The 15,102-nt window shown below is 39.0% G+C and overlaps 2 protein-coding genes across 3 annotated transcripts in view; both read left to right on the plus strand.

Moving 5' to 3' along the window:
* The first annotated feature begins 4,438 nt into the window (after window positions 1-4,438).
* Window positions 4,439-13,958, plus strand: gmppb (GDP-mannose pyrophosphorylase B). Its single transcript, XM_082139759.1, has 10 exons — window positions 4,439-4,628; window positions 5,175-5,364; window positions 5,458-5,538; window positions 5,624-5,672; window positions 5,752-5,894; window positions 7,093-7,251; window positions 8,842-8,920; window positions 11,311-11,438; window positions 12,314-12,496; window positions 13,175-13,958. Exons 2-10 carry the CDS (start codon window positions 5,236-5,238, stop codon window positions 13,304-13,306), a joined length of 1,083 nt encoding a protein of 360 aa, XP_081995885.1. The 5' UTR covers window positions 4,439-4,628; window positions 5,175-5,235; the 3' UTR covers window positions 13,307-13,958.
* Window positions 13,959-14,837: 879 nt separating this feature from the next.
* Window positions 14,838-15,102, plus strand: part of lmcd1 (LIM and cysteine-rich domains 1) — a 64,322-nt gene continuing 64,057 nt past the window's right edge. For both annotated transcript variants that reach the window (XM_082139760.1, XM_082139761.1), the window contains exon 1: window positions 14,838-15,037. Coding sequence is in view for 1 of the 2 variants with exons in the window: in XM_082139761.1 (XP_081995887.1) it covers window positions 15,017-15,037 (21 nt within the window). In the remaining variant the exon portion in view is untranslated. The remainder of the gene's footprint in view (window positions 15,038-15,102) is intronic.

Raw genomic sequence — 15,102 nt, forward strand, 5'->3', positions numbered from 1 at the left:
TATACATGTATATAAAACGAAAAAGATGCATTGGGATTGGCATTTAAAGACATTCTTAACTCTATTGGAGTTAGACAACACGTGTCAGGATCTACTCATTGTCGTAATCATACTCTAGATCTAATATTATCACATGGAATCAATGTTGATGCCGTTGAAATTCTGCAGCAGAGCGATGACATCTCAGATCATTATCTAGTCTTGTGTAAACTTAATTTAGCTAAGGCTGCAAAGCTGACTCTGTGTTACAAATATGTTAGACCTATCACTTCTGCCACTAAAGATTGCTTTATTAATTATCTTGCTGATCAGTTTCATCATCTCAGCATCCCAGATAGCTTAGAAGAACTCGATATTGCGACAGAAACTTTTAACTCTCTCTTTTCCAGCACTTAAGACACAGTTGCTCCATTGCGCTTAAAGAAGATTAAAGAAAATAGTCCAACGCCGTGGTACAACGAGCACACTCAGGCCCTTAAGAGAGCAGCCAGAAAAATGGAGCGCAACTGGAAGAAAACAAAATTAGAGGTATTTCGCATTTCATGGAAAGAGAGTTCGATTGCATACGGAGAGGCCTTAAAAGCTGCTAGATCTGCTTAGTTTTCAACCCTATTAGAAGAAAATAAACAAAACCCTAGGTATTTATTTGAAACAGTGTAACGAAATATAAAGCTTCAAGCCCAGAAGTTTCCAAGCAGCACAGCAGTAATGACTTTATGAACTTCTTCACTTATAAGATTGATAATATCAGGGAGAAAATTATAACTATGCAACCGTCTACTACAGTATCGCATCAGGCAGTGCATTGTAGTCTCCCGGAGGAAAACATTTGATTCATTCATTACTATAGGCGAGGAAGAATTTGCTAAAGTCATTAAATCATCTAAATCGACATCATGTATGTTAGACCCTATACCGACTAAGCTACTGAAAGAGATGCTCCCAGAGGTCATAGATCCTCTTCTTATTATCATTCATTCATCTTTGTCATTAGGATACGTACCAAAAACTTTTAAGCTGGCTATGATTAAACCGCTTTTTTTTAAAAACGCAACTTGATCCTACAGAATTAGTCAATTACAGGCCGATCTCGAATCTACCTTTTCTGTCAAAGATACTAGAAAAGGCGGTATCCTCACAACTGTGTTCCTTTTTAGAAAGAAATGATATCTGCAAGGATTTCCAGTCAGGATTCAGACCATACCATAGTACCGAGACAGCTCTCATTAGAGTCACAAATGATTTGCTCTTATCATCCGATCGGGGTTGTATCTCTCAATTAGTGTTACTCGATCTTAGTGCTGCATTTGAGACTATCGACCACAACATTCTTTTAAATAGACTCAAAAATTATGTTGGCATTAGTGGAATTGCATTAACATGGTTTAAATCATACTTATCCGACCGTTATCAGTTTGTAGCAGTAAATGAAGAGATGTCTCATCGATCACAAGTTCAGTATGGTGTACCACAAGGCTCAGTACTAGGACAGTTGCTGTTCACTCTGTACATGCTACCCTTAGGAGATATCATTAGGAAACATGGCATTAGTTTTCACTGTTATGCTGATGCTACTCAGCTCTATATTTCTTCACACTCTGACGAAACTTACCAATTCACAAAATTACCGGAATGCATATCTGATATAAAAATATGGATGACTAGTAATTTCCTTCTACTTAATTCTGAAAAAACAGAGATTCTAATTATTGGACAAAAAACGTCCTCACGTAATAACCTAGAATACTGTCTAACACTTGATGGCTGCTCTGTCAAGTCTTCGTCGTCGGTTAGGAACCTGGGTGTGCTCTTTGATACCAATCTTTCATTTGAAAGTCACGTGTCTAGTATCTGTAAAACCGCATTTTTCCATCTTAAAAATATATCTAAATTACGCCATATGCTCTCAATGACAAATGCAGAACAATTAGTCCATGTGTTCATGACATCAAGGCTAGATTATTGTAATGCTACTGGGTGGTTGCCCTGCACGCTTAATAAACAAACTACAGCTGGTCCAAAATGCAGCAGCTCGAGTTCTTACCAGAACCAGGAAGTATGACCATATTAGCCCGGTTCTGTCAACACTGCATTGGCTCCCTATTAAACATTGTATACATTTTTAATTATTGCTGATTACTTACAATTTACAAAGCACTAAATGGTTTAGCTCCGCAGTGCTTGAGCGAGCTCTTAACGCATTATAGTCCTTCACGTCTATTGGAAAATTCTGGCCAGTTGATAATACCTAGAATATCAAAATTCAAAAAACCCTTTTCCTATTTAGCACCAAAACTTTGGAACAGTCTTCCTAACATTGTCCGGGACGCAGACACACTCTGTCAGTTCAAATCTAGACTAAAAACACATCTCTTTGACCTAGCATTCACATAACACATATACATATACATATATAATACATTCTATAATTCAATGTTAGGCTGCATAGATTTGGTCAGCCGGATCCAGATCAGATGGTGGACCTGCGCCTGGACCCATCCACGACGCATCCCTGAAGTGCCAGCCTCATCAGCCCTGTGAAGGCCTCATCGACACGACAGCCATCGGCACTGATCCTCAACAAACCCGTCTCCATACTGGTGTGATGATTCTGACTTCCAACCAGATGAACTGGATAATATTCTGAATGTTCTGATCCAATCTGACTTCTGACCTGTCCTGGATCATAATCATACACTGTTTGCTCGTTGGCCAGAGGAGAACTGAGCGACTGAGTCTGGGTTCTCCCAAGGTTTATTTCTCCATTCTGTCACTGATGGAGTTTGGGTTCCTTGCCACTGTTGCCTTGGCTTTTGGCTTGCTTAGTTGGGGACATTTAATATTCAACAATATTATTGATCTACCTTACTTAAGGTGGATGATGACGCAATTTTCTTCTAGAAACAAACTTTGTTGTATTATTTTCATGTTATCACTGTGAAGCTGCTTTGATACAATCTGTATTGTAAAAAGCGCTATATAAATAAAGGTGACTTGACTTGACTTGACTTGACTTCAATCCTGAGCAGGACATCTGTAATTCTGTACTGTAGATCACCGGTCACAAACCTGTTCTCCGCTTCCCACTGAAACTGCCATAAGGCTATACCTTATTCTGCTGTAACTGTTTATCACCCTTTAAAAATGCTTGTTATTTGGCTAGAGTCACACGTGTAACCAGAGTAATGAACATATTAATATCATTTCCACATCTCTCAAAAATGTATATCCCAGTCTGGGACTTTAAATCATCCCTTTAGTTTCTGTGGGTTCAAAATCCTCTACCAAGATACGCCATCTTTTGGTACATTTCCACCGCAGTGTTGTGTCCAGTGACGGATGAAGAGTCTGCAGAAACAGGACAGCTGCTGATCTCTGACTCTGATCAGGGACATCATGAGCTAGAAAACAAGAAACCATTTTATGTTGTTTTGGACGATTGGCATATTTGCAGTCGGCCATAGATCATAACATACTTTGGAACACTTTTTAAAAAATTATTTCAGATCTCATAATTTCGACTATAAATGCCAAGTTCGACTTAATATGTCAAAATTATAATTTAACATGTCAAAATTTCTACTTTTAATGTCATAATTATGACTTTTTAATGCCATAATTTCTGTATGTCAGAATTTTGACTTGTGTTGTGTGTCATAATTTCAATTTTGTAGGTTGCCCACTGAAACATCACATGCCAAATTAAACATAAAGACACGCATAAAAACAAATACCTAATGGTGCAATATATAATATTTAACAATTTCTCTGGTTTAGATTATTTATTTTAGTATTGTGTCTGTGTTGCAATGACACCTAGTGGCGTAGATGCAACATCGACCAAAAGAAAACGTTTTCAGTGATTAAAAAAATACGCCGTCATATATAATTAAAATTACTATGATTATATTTGAATACATGATTAAATTAGGGCATCACTGTGCCCAACTCACAAAAGTCTTGAAATCTTTACAGAATTTAAAACATGGACCGTGTAATTTATATATATATATATATATATATATATATATATATATATATATATATATATATATATATATATATATATATATATATATATATATATCCCAAACAGATTTTATATAAATGTTATTATTTTTCTTCTGTCTCTTATTCACTTGTGCGCCACGTTGTTATGAAATGATTGGTCCATGTGTGTGTCATTTCAATGGGGGATACTATAGCCAATTTAAGCTGTTAATCCATTATTTTTGATTATAATGACCTTTATAACGTATTCTGTCATAAAATAAATGAATTTGAAATACTCTTCAATCATTTAAATGATGTTGGTACGTCGTAAAATCTACCGTACTAAACGGAAAACGTCCAGAGATTCCCTCGCAGTAACTGGTACGGCCCATTGACCCGTGACGTCACGCCGCAGTTCCAGCTCTGGCCCCGCCCTCACGCTGCCTCGTCATCACTGACTGTACGGAACTCAACTCACTTCATCACAGAATATTATAGAGCCGTAAACCTGTCAGATAGACGCACCCTTACAGATTAATAGAGTTTATTTGTGGAAGTGAGTTTAAAATACATGTTTTGTTGATGTACTGAGCGTAATCGTCAAGTAAGAGCAGCAAGGTGAATCGTTTATTTGGGTGAGTTTATCATTCAGTCTAATGAAACATGAGCTGTACAGTTTAACTGTGTAGTAATAATAATAATAGTAGTAGTAGTATTAATCATTTGTTAAATTGTATTATTTATATGTCATCATTTTTTAAATAGGGAAATATTAAATGCTTAGAAATTCGTTTTTCAGACAAATATTATCATCAACATGGAAATGAATGAGTTGCGGTGGCTAAGCACATAAACAGCACAAAAGTGTCCAGCATACATGGGAACTCCTTCAGTACTGTTAAAAAGCAGACTTTACTATTATTAAAAACTGTGGAAATGTTAATAATAAAAGAATGACTTGGTGTGTCCAGGCTTGACTGGTTGGCAAGCTCTTTGTAGTGTAAGATAGATGATATTCAGGTATTACAGGTGTGCTGCGTCACGTGGGTGTGTTGTGTGGTGTTCATACAGGTGTCAAATACTTTCAGTGTACACTAGTGTCCGGGAGCCTTTATAAATATTGATATAATGAGGACCTGTTAGAGCTGATAGTTCCTGATGTTTGTGTCTGTGTTTCTCAGGTATTGTTCCCACATGATTGCTCCTGTCTGCTTGGACTGATCGCTGTTCTGCTGACCCATAATGAAAGCCCTGATTCTCGTCGGCGGCTACGGCACAAGGTTACGCCCGCTCACGCTCACCGTGCCCAAACCACTGGTGGAGTTCTGCAACAAACCCATCCTGCTCCATCAGGTGGAGGCGCTAGTCAAGGTACATCCGACACACTCCTCCATACAGGCGCATTGAGCCTTCTCTGAAGCGTTACATTCATATGATGTTGATTGCTGATGTGTTTGTGTTCAGGCTGGAGTCCGTCATGTCATTCTGGCTGTGAGCTACATGTCTGATCTATTGGAGCGAGAGATGAGAGCTCAGGAGCAAAGGGTATTTGATGAACATTCGTGTTTATGATAGTCGGTCACATGTGGAGAATATCAAAGTAACACAATCTCATTTGTGATTTTGACAGCTTGGAATAAAAATCTCGCTTTCACATGAAAAGGAACCTCTAGGCACTGGTAGGCACTTATCTTCTCATCGCTGTACGGCGCCGTCCTCAGCCGACGTGACCCTGTGAATCTGTGTCTGTGCTTTCAGCTGGTCCTCTGGCTTTGGCTCGAGAGCTGCTGACCGACAGCGAGGAACCTTTCTTCGTTCTCAACAGCGACGTCATCTGTGATTTCCCCTTCGAGGACATGCTGAAGTTCCACCAACAGCGTGGCAGAGAGGGCACGATTGTTGTAAGGAATCGATTTCATGTGCAAATCTCAAATGTTGTGTAAAACATGGGGCCCTATCACACACCCGGCGCAACGTGTTTTCTGCTAGTTTCAGCCCGACGCAGTTTACATTTTAACGTCCTGCGCCACGTTTAAATAGAAAATGCATTTGCGCCCATCTGTTTGCCCATGGGCTGCTGGTCTGAAAATGAGTGTGTTCAGGCGCATTGCTGGACCGTTGCTATTATGAGGAACTGATATAGACTGAGCCATTGACCAACTGAAACCTGCTCTAAAGTTAATGGCGCAGTATTTCTTTTTCTTATTTGAACACGCTGTTCAATATGAGCCTATAGGCGGCTCCACAACGCACTTACACTCTGCTTATTACACACACACTCACTGCTTATTACACACACACTCTGCTTATTACACACACACACACACTGCTTATTACACACACACTCTGCTTATACACACACACACTGCTTATTACACACACTCTCTCCTTATAACACACACACTCCGCTTATTACACACACAGGGATGCGCAGCAGCACATAAACATGCAAAATATAAAAAATGAAAGGACCACAATGTAATATAACGGATGAATATTGTGTACATAAGATCCGGCTTGTCCCGTAGATGGTCTGCTTGCTCTTTAACCTCACACACACACACACACAGCTTTAACCACACGCACGAGCAGATCCATTTGCGCTCTGGAGAAGCGTTCAGTCTTTCCGCTTGCAAATTCTGTCATGTAAATAGCGAATCCGCCGTGGCGCAAGCGCAACTGGCTTTTAAAGGGAATGGGAGATTGGTTTATTCCACGTCACGCCCAAAACACACCCATTACTCATTAAGAGAATAGGGACAACACTTTTAGACCATACGCCGGGAGCGCCGACCATTTTTCCCGTCGTTAAACTAGCAAAAGTGGATTCAGACACTGTGCACTTTAGACCTTGTGCTTAGATCCTTAAAATAGGGCCCATGGTCTCACTGTCAGAGATTTGAATATGACTTAAACCTGTACGAGAAGTTTCAGAGATTCTTTCAATGAACAACTACATTTTTAGATCCTAACGTGCTGTAGATTTCTATCTCTCTGAATTCTTTCCTCATACATCTTACATTTGTAAAGGAGTATAAAGGACATTTCTCACCTGACTCTCTGTCACTCACCCACATTAACATCTGGCTGATGTTTCAGGTGACGAAAGTGGAGGAACCGTCTAAGTATGGCGTGGTTGTTTATGAAGGGGACTCTGGGCGAATACATCGCTTCGTTGAGAAACCACAAGTGTTTGTCTCCAACAAGATCAACGCTGGGATGTACATCTTCAGCCCTGCCATGCTGAGGAGGATCCAGGTCAGGACCGACTCACTGCACCATCATCAGTTTAAATGGGCTTTTCAAAAACATTTCGTTTTTATTAGTAAAAACTGAGATCAGTATATGTGCATACTGCTTAAAGTAAATGAAGCATATTTTTAGTACTGTAAACTACATTATTTCGCATTGTTGCGACAATATCATGTAATTATTGACAATATCAACAAGATTGTTTGTCAATACATGTATTTTAAAATATTAGGGTGAAATATGACATGTTTTGTGTGATGTGCTCTATAATTTCAGGGTTTAATAGCAGGACAATCACAATTCATAACTAGTTGAACATTGTAGTAAGCTATTAAATGTAGTGATTTAAAGGTGCGTTAAACAAAGCTAGGAGTTCAGATGTAATCCTCGGCTCTCTCCAACAATGAAGAGCTAATCTGATTTACAGTATTTACATTAATGTGTTTGGAAGAATCATTTATCCAAAAACGACACACACCGCATTAAAGGTAACTGTTTTTATTAGTTCATGCATTCCCTGGGAAATGAACCCATAACCATCGCTAGCCCCATGTTCTGCTGTTTGAGCTAAAGGAACACGGCATTAACACACTAGCTTTTAATGTGGGTCTGTTGCTGTGTGCGGTGAGCAAGCACTTGTGCAGTTTGATGTGAAGGAGAAGTGCTGTCCCCAGCACATAACTTTCTTTATTCTTTATTCTGTAAATCCATCCATCCATTCTCAAAGCGCTTGTCCTCCGTGGGATCTGTAGGCGGGATGCTGGAGCTTTTCCCAGTGAACTACTGGCAGGGAAACACCCTGAATGGATGGCCAGTCCATTGCAGGACACAAGCGCAATAATGTAGACCAAAGTTTTTTAATCAAAAATGTTGTCGAGGTCAAATTTTTTGCAAGAAATTATATTTTTGTAAATGTAATTAGGTACCTAGCTAGATAGCTAACCAGCTTGCAGTCTTGACATATAGGAAAAAGGCTCTAAAAGTGCATCTAGTACAGATTAAATATTTGGATTAAATATATATTCCAGAAATATTAAGTATTTGGGTAATTCATAGTTTTGAGATTAAATTAAAAATGAATTGCTGATCCTCAAAACCTTGAATAGGGCTGACTGATTTACTTAGCTTTAGCCTGGGTACCAAAGTTGCCAGTCCTGTTATTTTCCTCTATTCCTGTAAAGACGTTTGACTGCATAAGCCATTGTTGACCAATGAGAAATCGTGAACATTTCACACTTCTCCAGTTCATCTAGCATACATCAGTGTAGCTCAGACAGTGTTTCTGTTTGGATTAAGATTATTTTTCTTACCCCATGGACAGATTATTTTGCTTGTTTTAAGCAAGCTCACTTAATTTTGATTCATTCCCCCGGAGAACAAGACATAATATCTTATCTAATTTTAATTATCTAGTGAATGCATCTTGATTTAAGAGTTTTTTGATATTTGGACTGGAAACCAGACATAAATACTCAGTAAGAAAAGCATTTTCTGCAGTGATTTCAGGGAATAGGATGATTTTCTGCATACTTCAATAAAAACTTGTTTTAATTTATTGCTGAAGTTTCCAACATTTTCCTGTATTTTGTACTTCAGTTGCGACCCACGTCCATTGAGAAGGAGATATTTCCAGTCATGGCAGAGGAGGGACAACTGTACGCCATGGAGCTGCAAGGTAAAGGATCACACACACACACGCCTGACACACGCTTTATTAGAGACATTCATAAAGCATATATAATGATACATTTAAAGGCACAGTAAGTGCTGCTAGTTTTGCAGCTGATGGAAAGCAATCTGACGGGACTCGGGCAGGAATCATGTTCATGGATGAGCTTATGTATTAAAGTTTTATGAACATTACTGTGGTATGAAGCAGGGCGGGCGGAGAGTCTGGGATATTTTACGTTGCTGATTTTATTATGCTTACGCCACAGTCCCAGTCCTGTCGTTTTGTTGTTTATGCATATTTTATGATTAAAGTTACGTTTAACGTCCACCTTCTTCCCTGAACTTGAACTTTGTTACACTTATGTTCGATCTGTTTAATTCACATTATTTTATTTTATTCTAATGAAATAGTCGCAACTACTTATAGAGGTCACTTTATTTGACGAATTAAAACGAGATTCAAACAATAAGACTAACTTTGTAGAGCTGATTAGTTTTCTGTCAATAAAGGTATCCAAACAGTTGCTCACCTGTCTAATCAAACACATAATATATTAAATAGTCTTTGGTGTTTTCATGGTTTTTATGGAAGTAAAGTGGATATCACATCATAGGCAGATGACTAAATGACACGGGCACTTATACGGGTTAAAATTGCTGATTTCTCTGGATTTAAATGTTGGAAACATTTGGAATATTGTAAGTAAATATATGTTCTAGTTTTTGTATATTTTGATCCAAAAATATTAAATATATTTCGTTTAACACCATATTGCTTCCATTCGTCAGGTCCTTTATTTATGTGTTCATTCATACACCTGCCGCTGGTCCTGTCATCCTGTCCAGTGGTGTAACAGTGGTCCAGCATATTACTGCCCCTGGGACATGTAGTTCTCATACACGCATGAGAATGAATGAGGAAAACTCCTGCAGCGAGGAGAAAGTCTTAAGGCCCGTTCACACCAAGGACGATAACTATAAAGATAATGATAAAGATCTAGTTATAAAAATCATTCTCAATATTAAAGAATAGCAGAGTTCACACCACCGCTATAACGATGTAATCACTCTCAGAATGATTTTATCCATCTGATGATCGATAAAAGCATTGACAGCCAATCAGAATCCATCCTGCTATAATGAGCTTGTGCATTTAAAGCTACAGACAAAAATAAACAACGATGTGATTATAGTTATCTTTATAGTTATTGTAGGTGTGAATGGGCCTGTACAGTTTAAGAAGAGCTCCTCCAAATTAGGAGAGCACATCTTCTGTACACCAGCTTTCACTTATGTTAAAACACAATCCAGCGCCGACCGCCTCTGGTTTTGCCCGTGAACTCCGCGATGCGATCGGCTCTGGACAGCTGGAGCCATGTAGATGAAGCACATTGTCTGCACTGGCTTCACTCAGACAGGTTTCAGTGAAACACAAAAGTCTTATTTGTGCAGGTGAGGAGAAGACGTTCATCCGTTTTGTCATCAGAGATTCGCTAGATGGATACTTGAGAACACAGTTCGGAAGCCGCGTTCACAGAGCTTAACCAGAACGCCACGCTTTCCCCGTTTGCATCTGACTGCGCATTTAAACAGTCAAGTCAAGTCAAGTCATCTTTATTTATACAGCGCTTTTTACAATACAGATTGTATCAAAGCAGCTTTACAGAGATAACAGGAGAATAATGCAACAAAGTTTGTTTCTAGAAGAAAATAGCGTCACAGTCCAGCTTAAGTAAGTTCAGTGATGGTTCATTTCTGTTTTATAAAAGTTATTCATTTAGTTCATTTATATATATATATATATATATATATATATATATATATAGCTACTCTGGAGAAAACCGTGATGTCATCGTCCAGCTCAGTTCAGTTCTCATATAATGGTGTCAATGCAGCAGATCAATAATATTGTTGAATATTAAATGTCCCCAACTAAGCAAGCCAAAAGCCAAGGCAACAGTGGCAGGAACCCAAACTCCATCAGTGACAGAATGGAGAAATAAACCTTGGGAGAACCCAGACTCAGTCGCTCAGTTCTCCTCTGGCCAACGAGCAAACACTGTATGATTATGATTCAGGAGCATTACAGGTCAAAGGTCAGATTGGATCAGAACATTCAGAATATTATCCAGTTCATCTGGTTGATATGATTTGCACCTCAGCACCACCGACTAGAATGTCCAACAAAATGTCGGAATAATCAAAAACCAGAAAAAATATTGTCTCTAAAAATAATGTTGCCTAATGTTCAATAGTTTGTCTTTGGAAGAACTGATCGGAAAAGAATGACTAAACACAGAACAAACAAACAAACAAAAACAGGAGAAGAATTGGAGAGCCAAGGTGGCGCCAGAACGGTTTTGTTGCTAACTAAGCTAACCGTCTATGTTCCAGGTTTCTGGATGGACATCGGCCAGCCCAAAGACTTCCTGACGGGCATGTGCATGTTCCTGCAGTCGGTCCGGCAGCAGGCGCCCGAGAGGCTGCGCACGGGGCCAGGCTTCCTCGGGAACGTCCTCGTGGTGCGACATATCACTGACACATGCATTAACTGGAGTTTACTGCTCCTTCAGTCTCTCATGTTCATATTAATTATGTAGTCTGTGTCCACAAGGTAGTTGTAGCACAAAATAATCTCACTTTACACACTTGTAATATTTTATAGTTTCCATTTAAAGCAAGTCAGTTCACTTGACATCCATATTCATAACACACCCTGGCAAATATTCTCACCAAACAGACCTTTAATGAGGAAAGACATCAATCTACTTAACTGTTTGTCAAAATTATGTTTTTAACATTAAATCAAGAATAAACTCAATAGCAGTATAATTACAGTATTATTAAACATAACAGTATTAGGCTTGTGAGACTTTAAAAAGAATGGAAAGGTTATGGGATGCTCACACAAAATATTGAAAAAAATATAAGCTCTTTTAAAAAAAAACTTCTTGAATCTTTTTGTTAGTATGGATTAAATGAAGGACTGAGGACATCTATTCTGGTAAACAATTCAGTCTGAGTTTTCAGGAAATAATGTCACAGTGGAGATCCATAACTACACACTATATGTCCAATGAACTAACAACATGAGTAAAGAAAGAGGACAGTTTAGGGACAGTTGTCACGGCCTTCAGTTGCTCAGATTTTTGCTCACTTAAAAAAAATGGATGTTTAAAGCCGTAATAAACGAAGAATTTTCATTTTGAAGTGAACTATTCTGTTAAGTATATTGCTAGGCAGGGGTGTCCAGTCCTGCTCCTGGAGGGCCACTGTCCTGCAGAGTTCAGCTCAGTTACACACACCTGAACAGCTCATGAAGCTCTTCCAGGCAGGAGGAGCAGCACTGGACGCAGAAGCAGAATATGGTGCATGTACTAAACATACCTCCACCCAGGACCCAACGGCTGTGATCGGGGACAACTGCACCATCGGGCCTAACGTGACGATTGGCGCTGGGGTGGTTCTGGAGGACGGGGTGCGAGTGAAGCGCTGTACGGTTCTGAAGGGGGCGCACATACGCTCACACTCCTGGCTGGAGTCCAGCATAGTGGGCTGGAGCTCATCGGTGGGACAGTGGGTGAGTTCACTCTTTCAGCAAGAGAGCCAACAACTGGTTTTAGAAGTATTTTGCCAATTGATTTTCTCCATAGCAATTTCAAAGTAATCCTTCTATAAAGAATTTTAAGTCAAGAACCAAGCAAACTCCAAGATGAATAACAATATTAAAGACTTTAATTCAAAGCACAAAAGAAAAAAACAATTCAAGTCAGCTTAATTTCTATACTTTATACAATGCAGATCATTTCAAAGCAGCTTTACAGTGATAACAGGAAAATAATGATTCAGGGATGCAAAGAGAATTGCATTATTCTGTAAAGCAGCTCTAAAAAGACAATAGGAAACAGTCATTTATTCAGTTTGGTTGTGCCATCAATTGCCATCCATTATACCTCGAATAATGGAAACCAGGATCAGTCGCTCAGTTCTCCTCTGGCCAATAATCACTACTCATCTCATAAAACATTGTGAATGATGTAATGGGGGGGGAGGAAATTAGGGAAACAAGTATAGACTATAGTCTATAAGCAATCCTTTTAAGGATCAAATAAATGTATTATAACACAAACATGGGAATGGGTGGTTATTACCGAGATGTTTTGAACCCTACTCTTGTTTTCCATAATCTGTTGTACAGTAAGTAGATTTTGTGTGTGATTTGTATGATGAGGTTTGGTTCTGTACTTGTGTTGGTCAGGTGCGGATGGAGAACGTCACAGTTCTGGGCGAGGATGTGATCGTGAACGATGAACTCTACATCAACGGTGCCAATGTTCTGCCTCATAAATCCATCACAGACTCTGTTCCTGAACCGCGAATCATCATGTGAAACACCTTTCACACCCCTCACGAAGTGCCCGAGTGTGTGTGTGTGTGTGTGTGAAAGGTTCAGGCTGAGAAGGAGCATGATGGGAAAGGTGTTGATTGTATCTGGATATCTGAAGTGTGCTGTTTCTGCAGGTAAATCTCATCCATAGTAGATGTTCTCCAACTAAAGGCTGCATCACACATTAATGACCCGTGAAGTGCTGCTGTTATCTCCCTCTGCATTGTGTTCTGTGTCACTGACAATAAGACCAGGACTCCCCTTCCTTTGGTTCATCTTGTTGATTTTGAGATGCCATTGGGCTGTCTAGTAATCATTTTCATTGTTTTTTGTTCTTGTTTAGTTTTTTTTATAAAGGGAGCCATGTATTGCTTTCTGGATAAAACTCTGTGCCTGTAGAAAGAATGACAAGTATGTTTGTGTATCAGATAACGCATTGGCTGATTACTGTGAAGACTTTCACACCTGTAGTATGCACTAAATTATGCAAATCACATTTTATTCATCACTCAAGGTCATGCAGAAATGTGATGGATACTTCCTGTGCAGATGAACAAAGATGAAACAGACTCGTGAAGTCATATCTCTGTACACTGATTAAGATTTTTGATGTCTTTTCTATCAAAAAAACAAATATATAAACCCATGAAACATCTTTTTGCCGTTTTCTTTTGAGTTGTTTTTACTTTGAAAGCAGTTTAAACCCTTTTTGCTGCAGCTTTCGGGAATGTAAACGGAAATAAGACGGCAGTGATTCATGCGCATGAACTATAGATAAACCATATGGAGATGTCTTGAATGTCCTAGCAACATGAAGGGAATTAAAAATCAGGTTGAAAACATTAAAGCGTTCAGTTGAAACTATTATAAGAATTATTTACTATTAAATTCAATTGTGAAATACCAAAAAAATGTCTAGTCAAGTCACCTTCATTTATATAGCTCTTTTAACAATATGGACTGTTTCAAAGCAGCTTTACATTGATAATAGGAAATTAAAGTAACAGAGATTGTTTTGGCTTTATAGCAGCTCTAGAATAAAGTTATTGTCCAGATAAAGTTAGTTTTGATTGATTCACTTCCGTTGCAAAGATCATTAGTTATGAACTTAGGGGCCGCTTTGTCTGTACAGAGGTAAAGGGAGGGAGGCCTTCACATGGGAGAGAGACTAGTTGACACTTCAGGACTGCGCTGTCGTCGTGTTCAGGCGCAGGTCCTTCATCAGATCTGGATCCGGCCTGGATCCGGCGGACTGCGGTAAACCTCGGGATAAACAGAGAGACTAATATTAGCGTAGATGCCATCCTTCTTATGATGTTAGGAAGACTGTTCCAGTTTTGTTGCTGAATAGGAAAAGGATCTAAGGAAATAGGACACCAGTATTATACAGTAATAATACAGTTGAAAAGAATAACATCGAGCATGTATGTGCACATCAAAGTTCACAAAAAGTTGCTCATTCTTTTAAAAAGATTCCCTGAAACTTATTTTCAGGTCGATGCATTTGCCTTTTTGGCTGCTTCTACAATTAAATGCAGTATTTGGAGTAAATCTCAGTATTTTGATTGTTAATCGTGATGTATCATTCCTGCACGAGAGACCACGGGCATTTCTAGTAGTTTAAAGCGTCTGAAATAAATCTGAACACACACACACACACACTGACAGAAGAACGCCTGGCGATGAAGTCCATCTTCCTGACACTGAACGGACATGTGCGCGAGTGACCAGGAGGCAAGTTAATCTATTGCATTTGACATTATAGGAACTCTTGTTGAGTACTGAGATACGTCATTTTA

The sequence above is a fragment of the Leuciscus leuciscus genome (genome assembly GCF_965113295.1).
Source record: "Leuciscus leuciscus genome assembly, chromosome: 15".
NCBI lineage: Eukaryota > Metazoa > Chordata > Actinopteri > Cypriniformes > Leuciscidae > Leuciscus > Leuciscus leuciscus.

Bases quoted from the DNA above. Each gene is read 5' to 3' on its own strand.
- gmppb (XM_082139759.1), top strand. From the start codon at position 5,236: ATGAAAGCCCTGATTCTCGTCGGCGGCTACGGCACAAGGTTACGCCCG. The intron at 5,673-5,751 runs GTAGGCACTTAT...CTGTGCTTTCAG, and splicing joins AAAGGAACCTCTAGGCACTG to CTGGTCCTCTGGCTTTGGCT. The intron at 7,252-8,841 runs GTCAGGACCGAC...TTTGTACTTCAG, and splicing joins CCATGCTGAGGAGGATCCAG to TTGCGACCCACGTCCATTGA.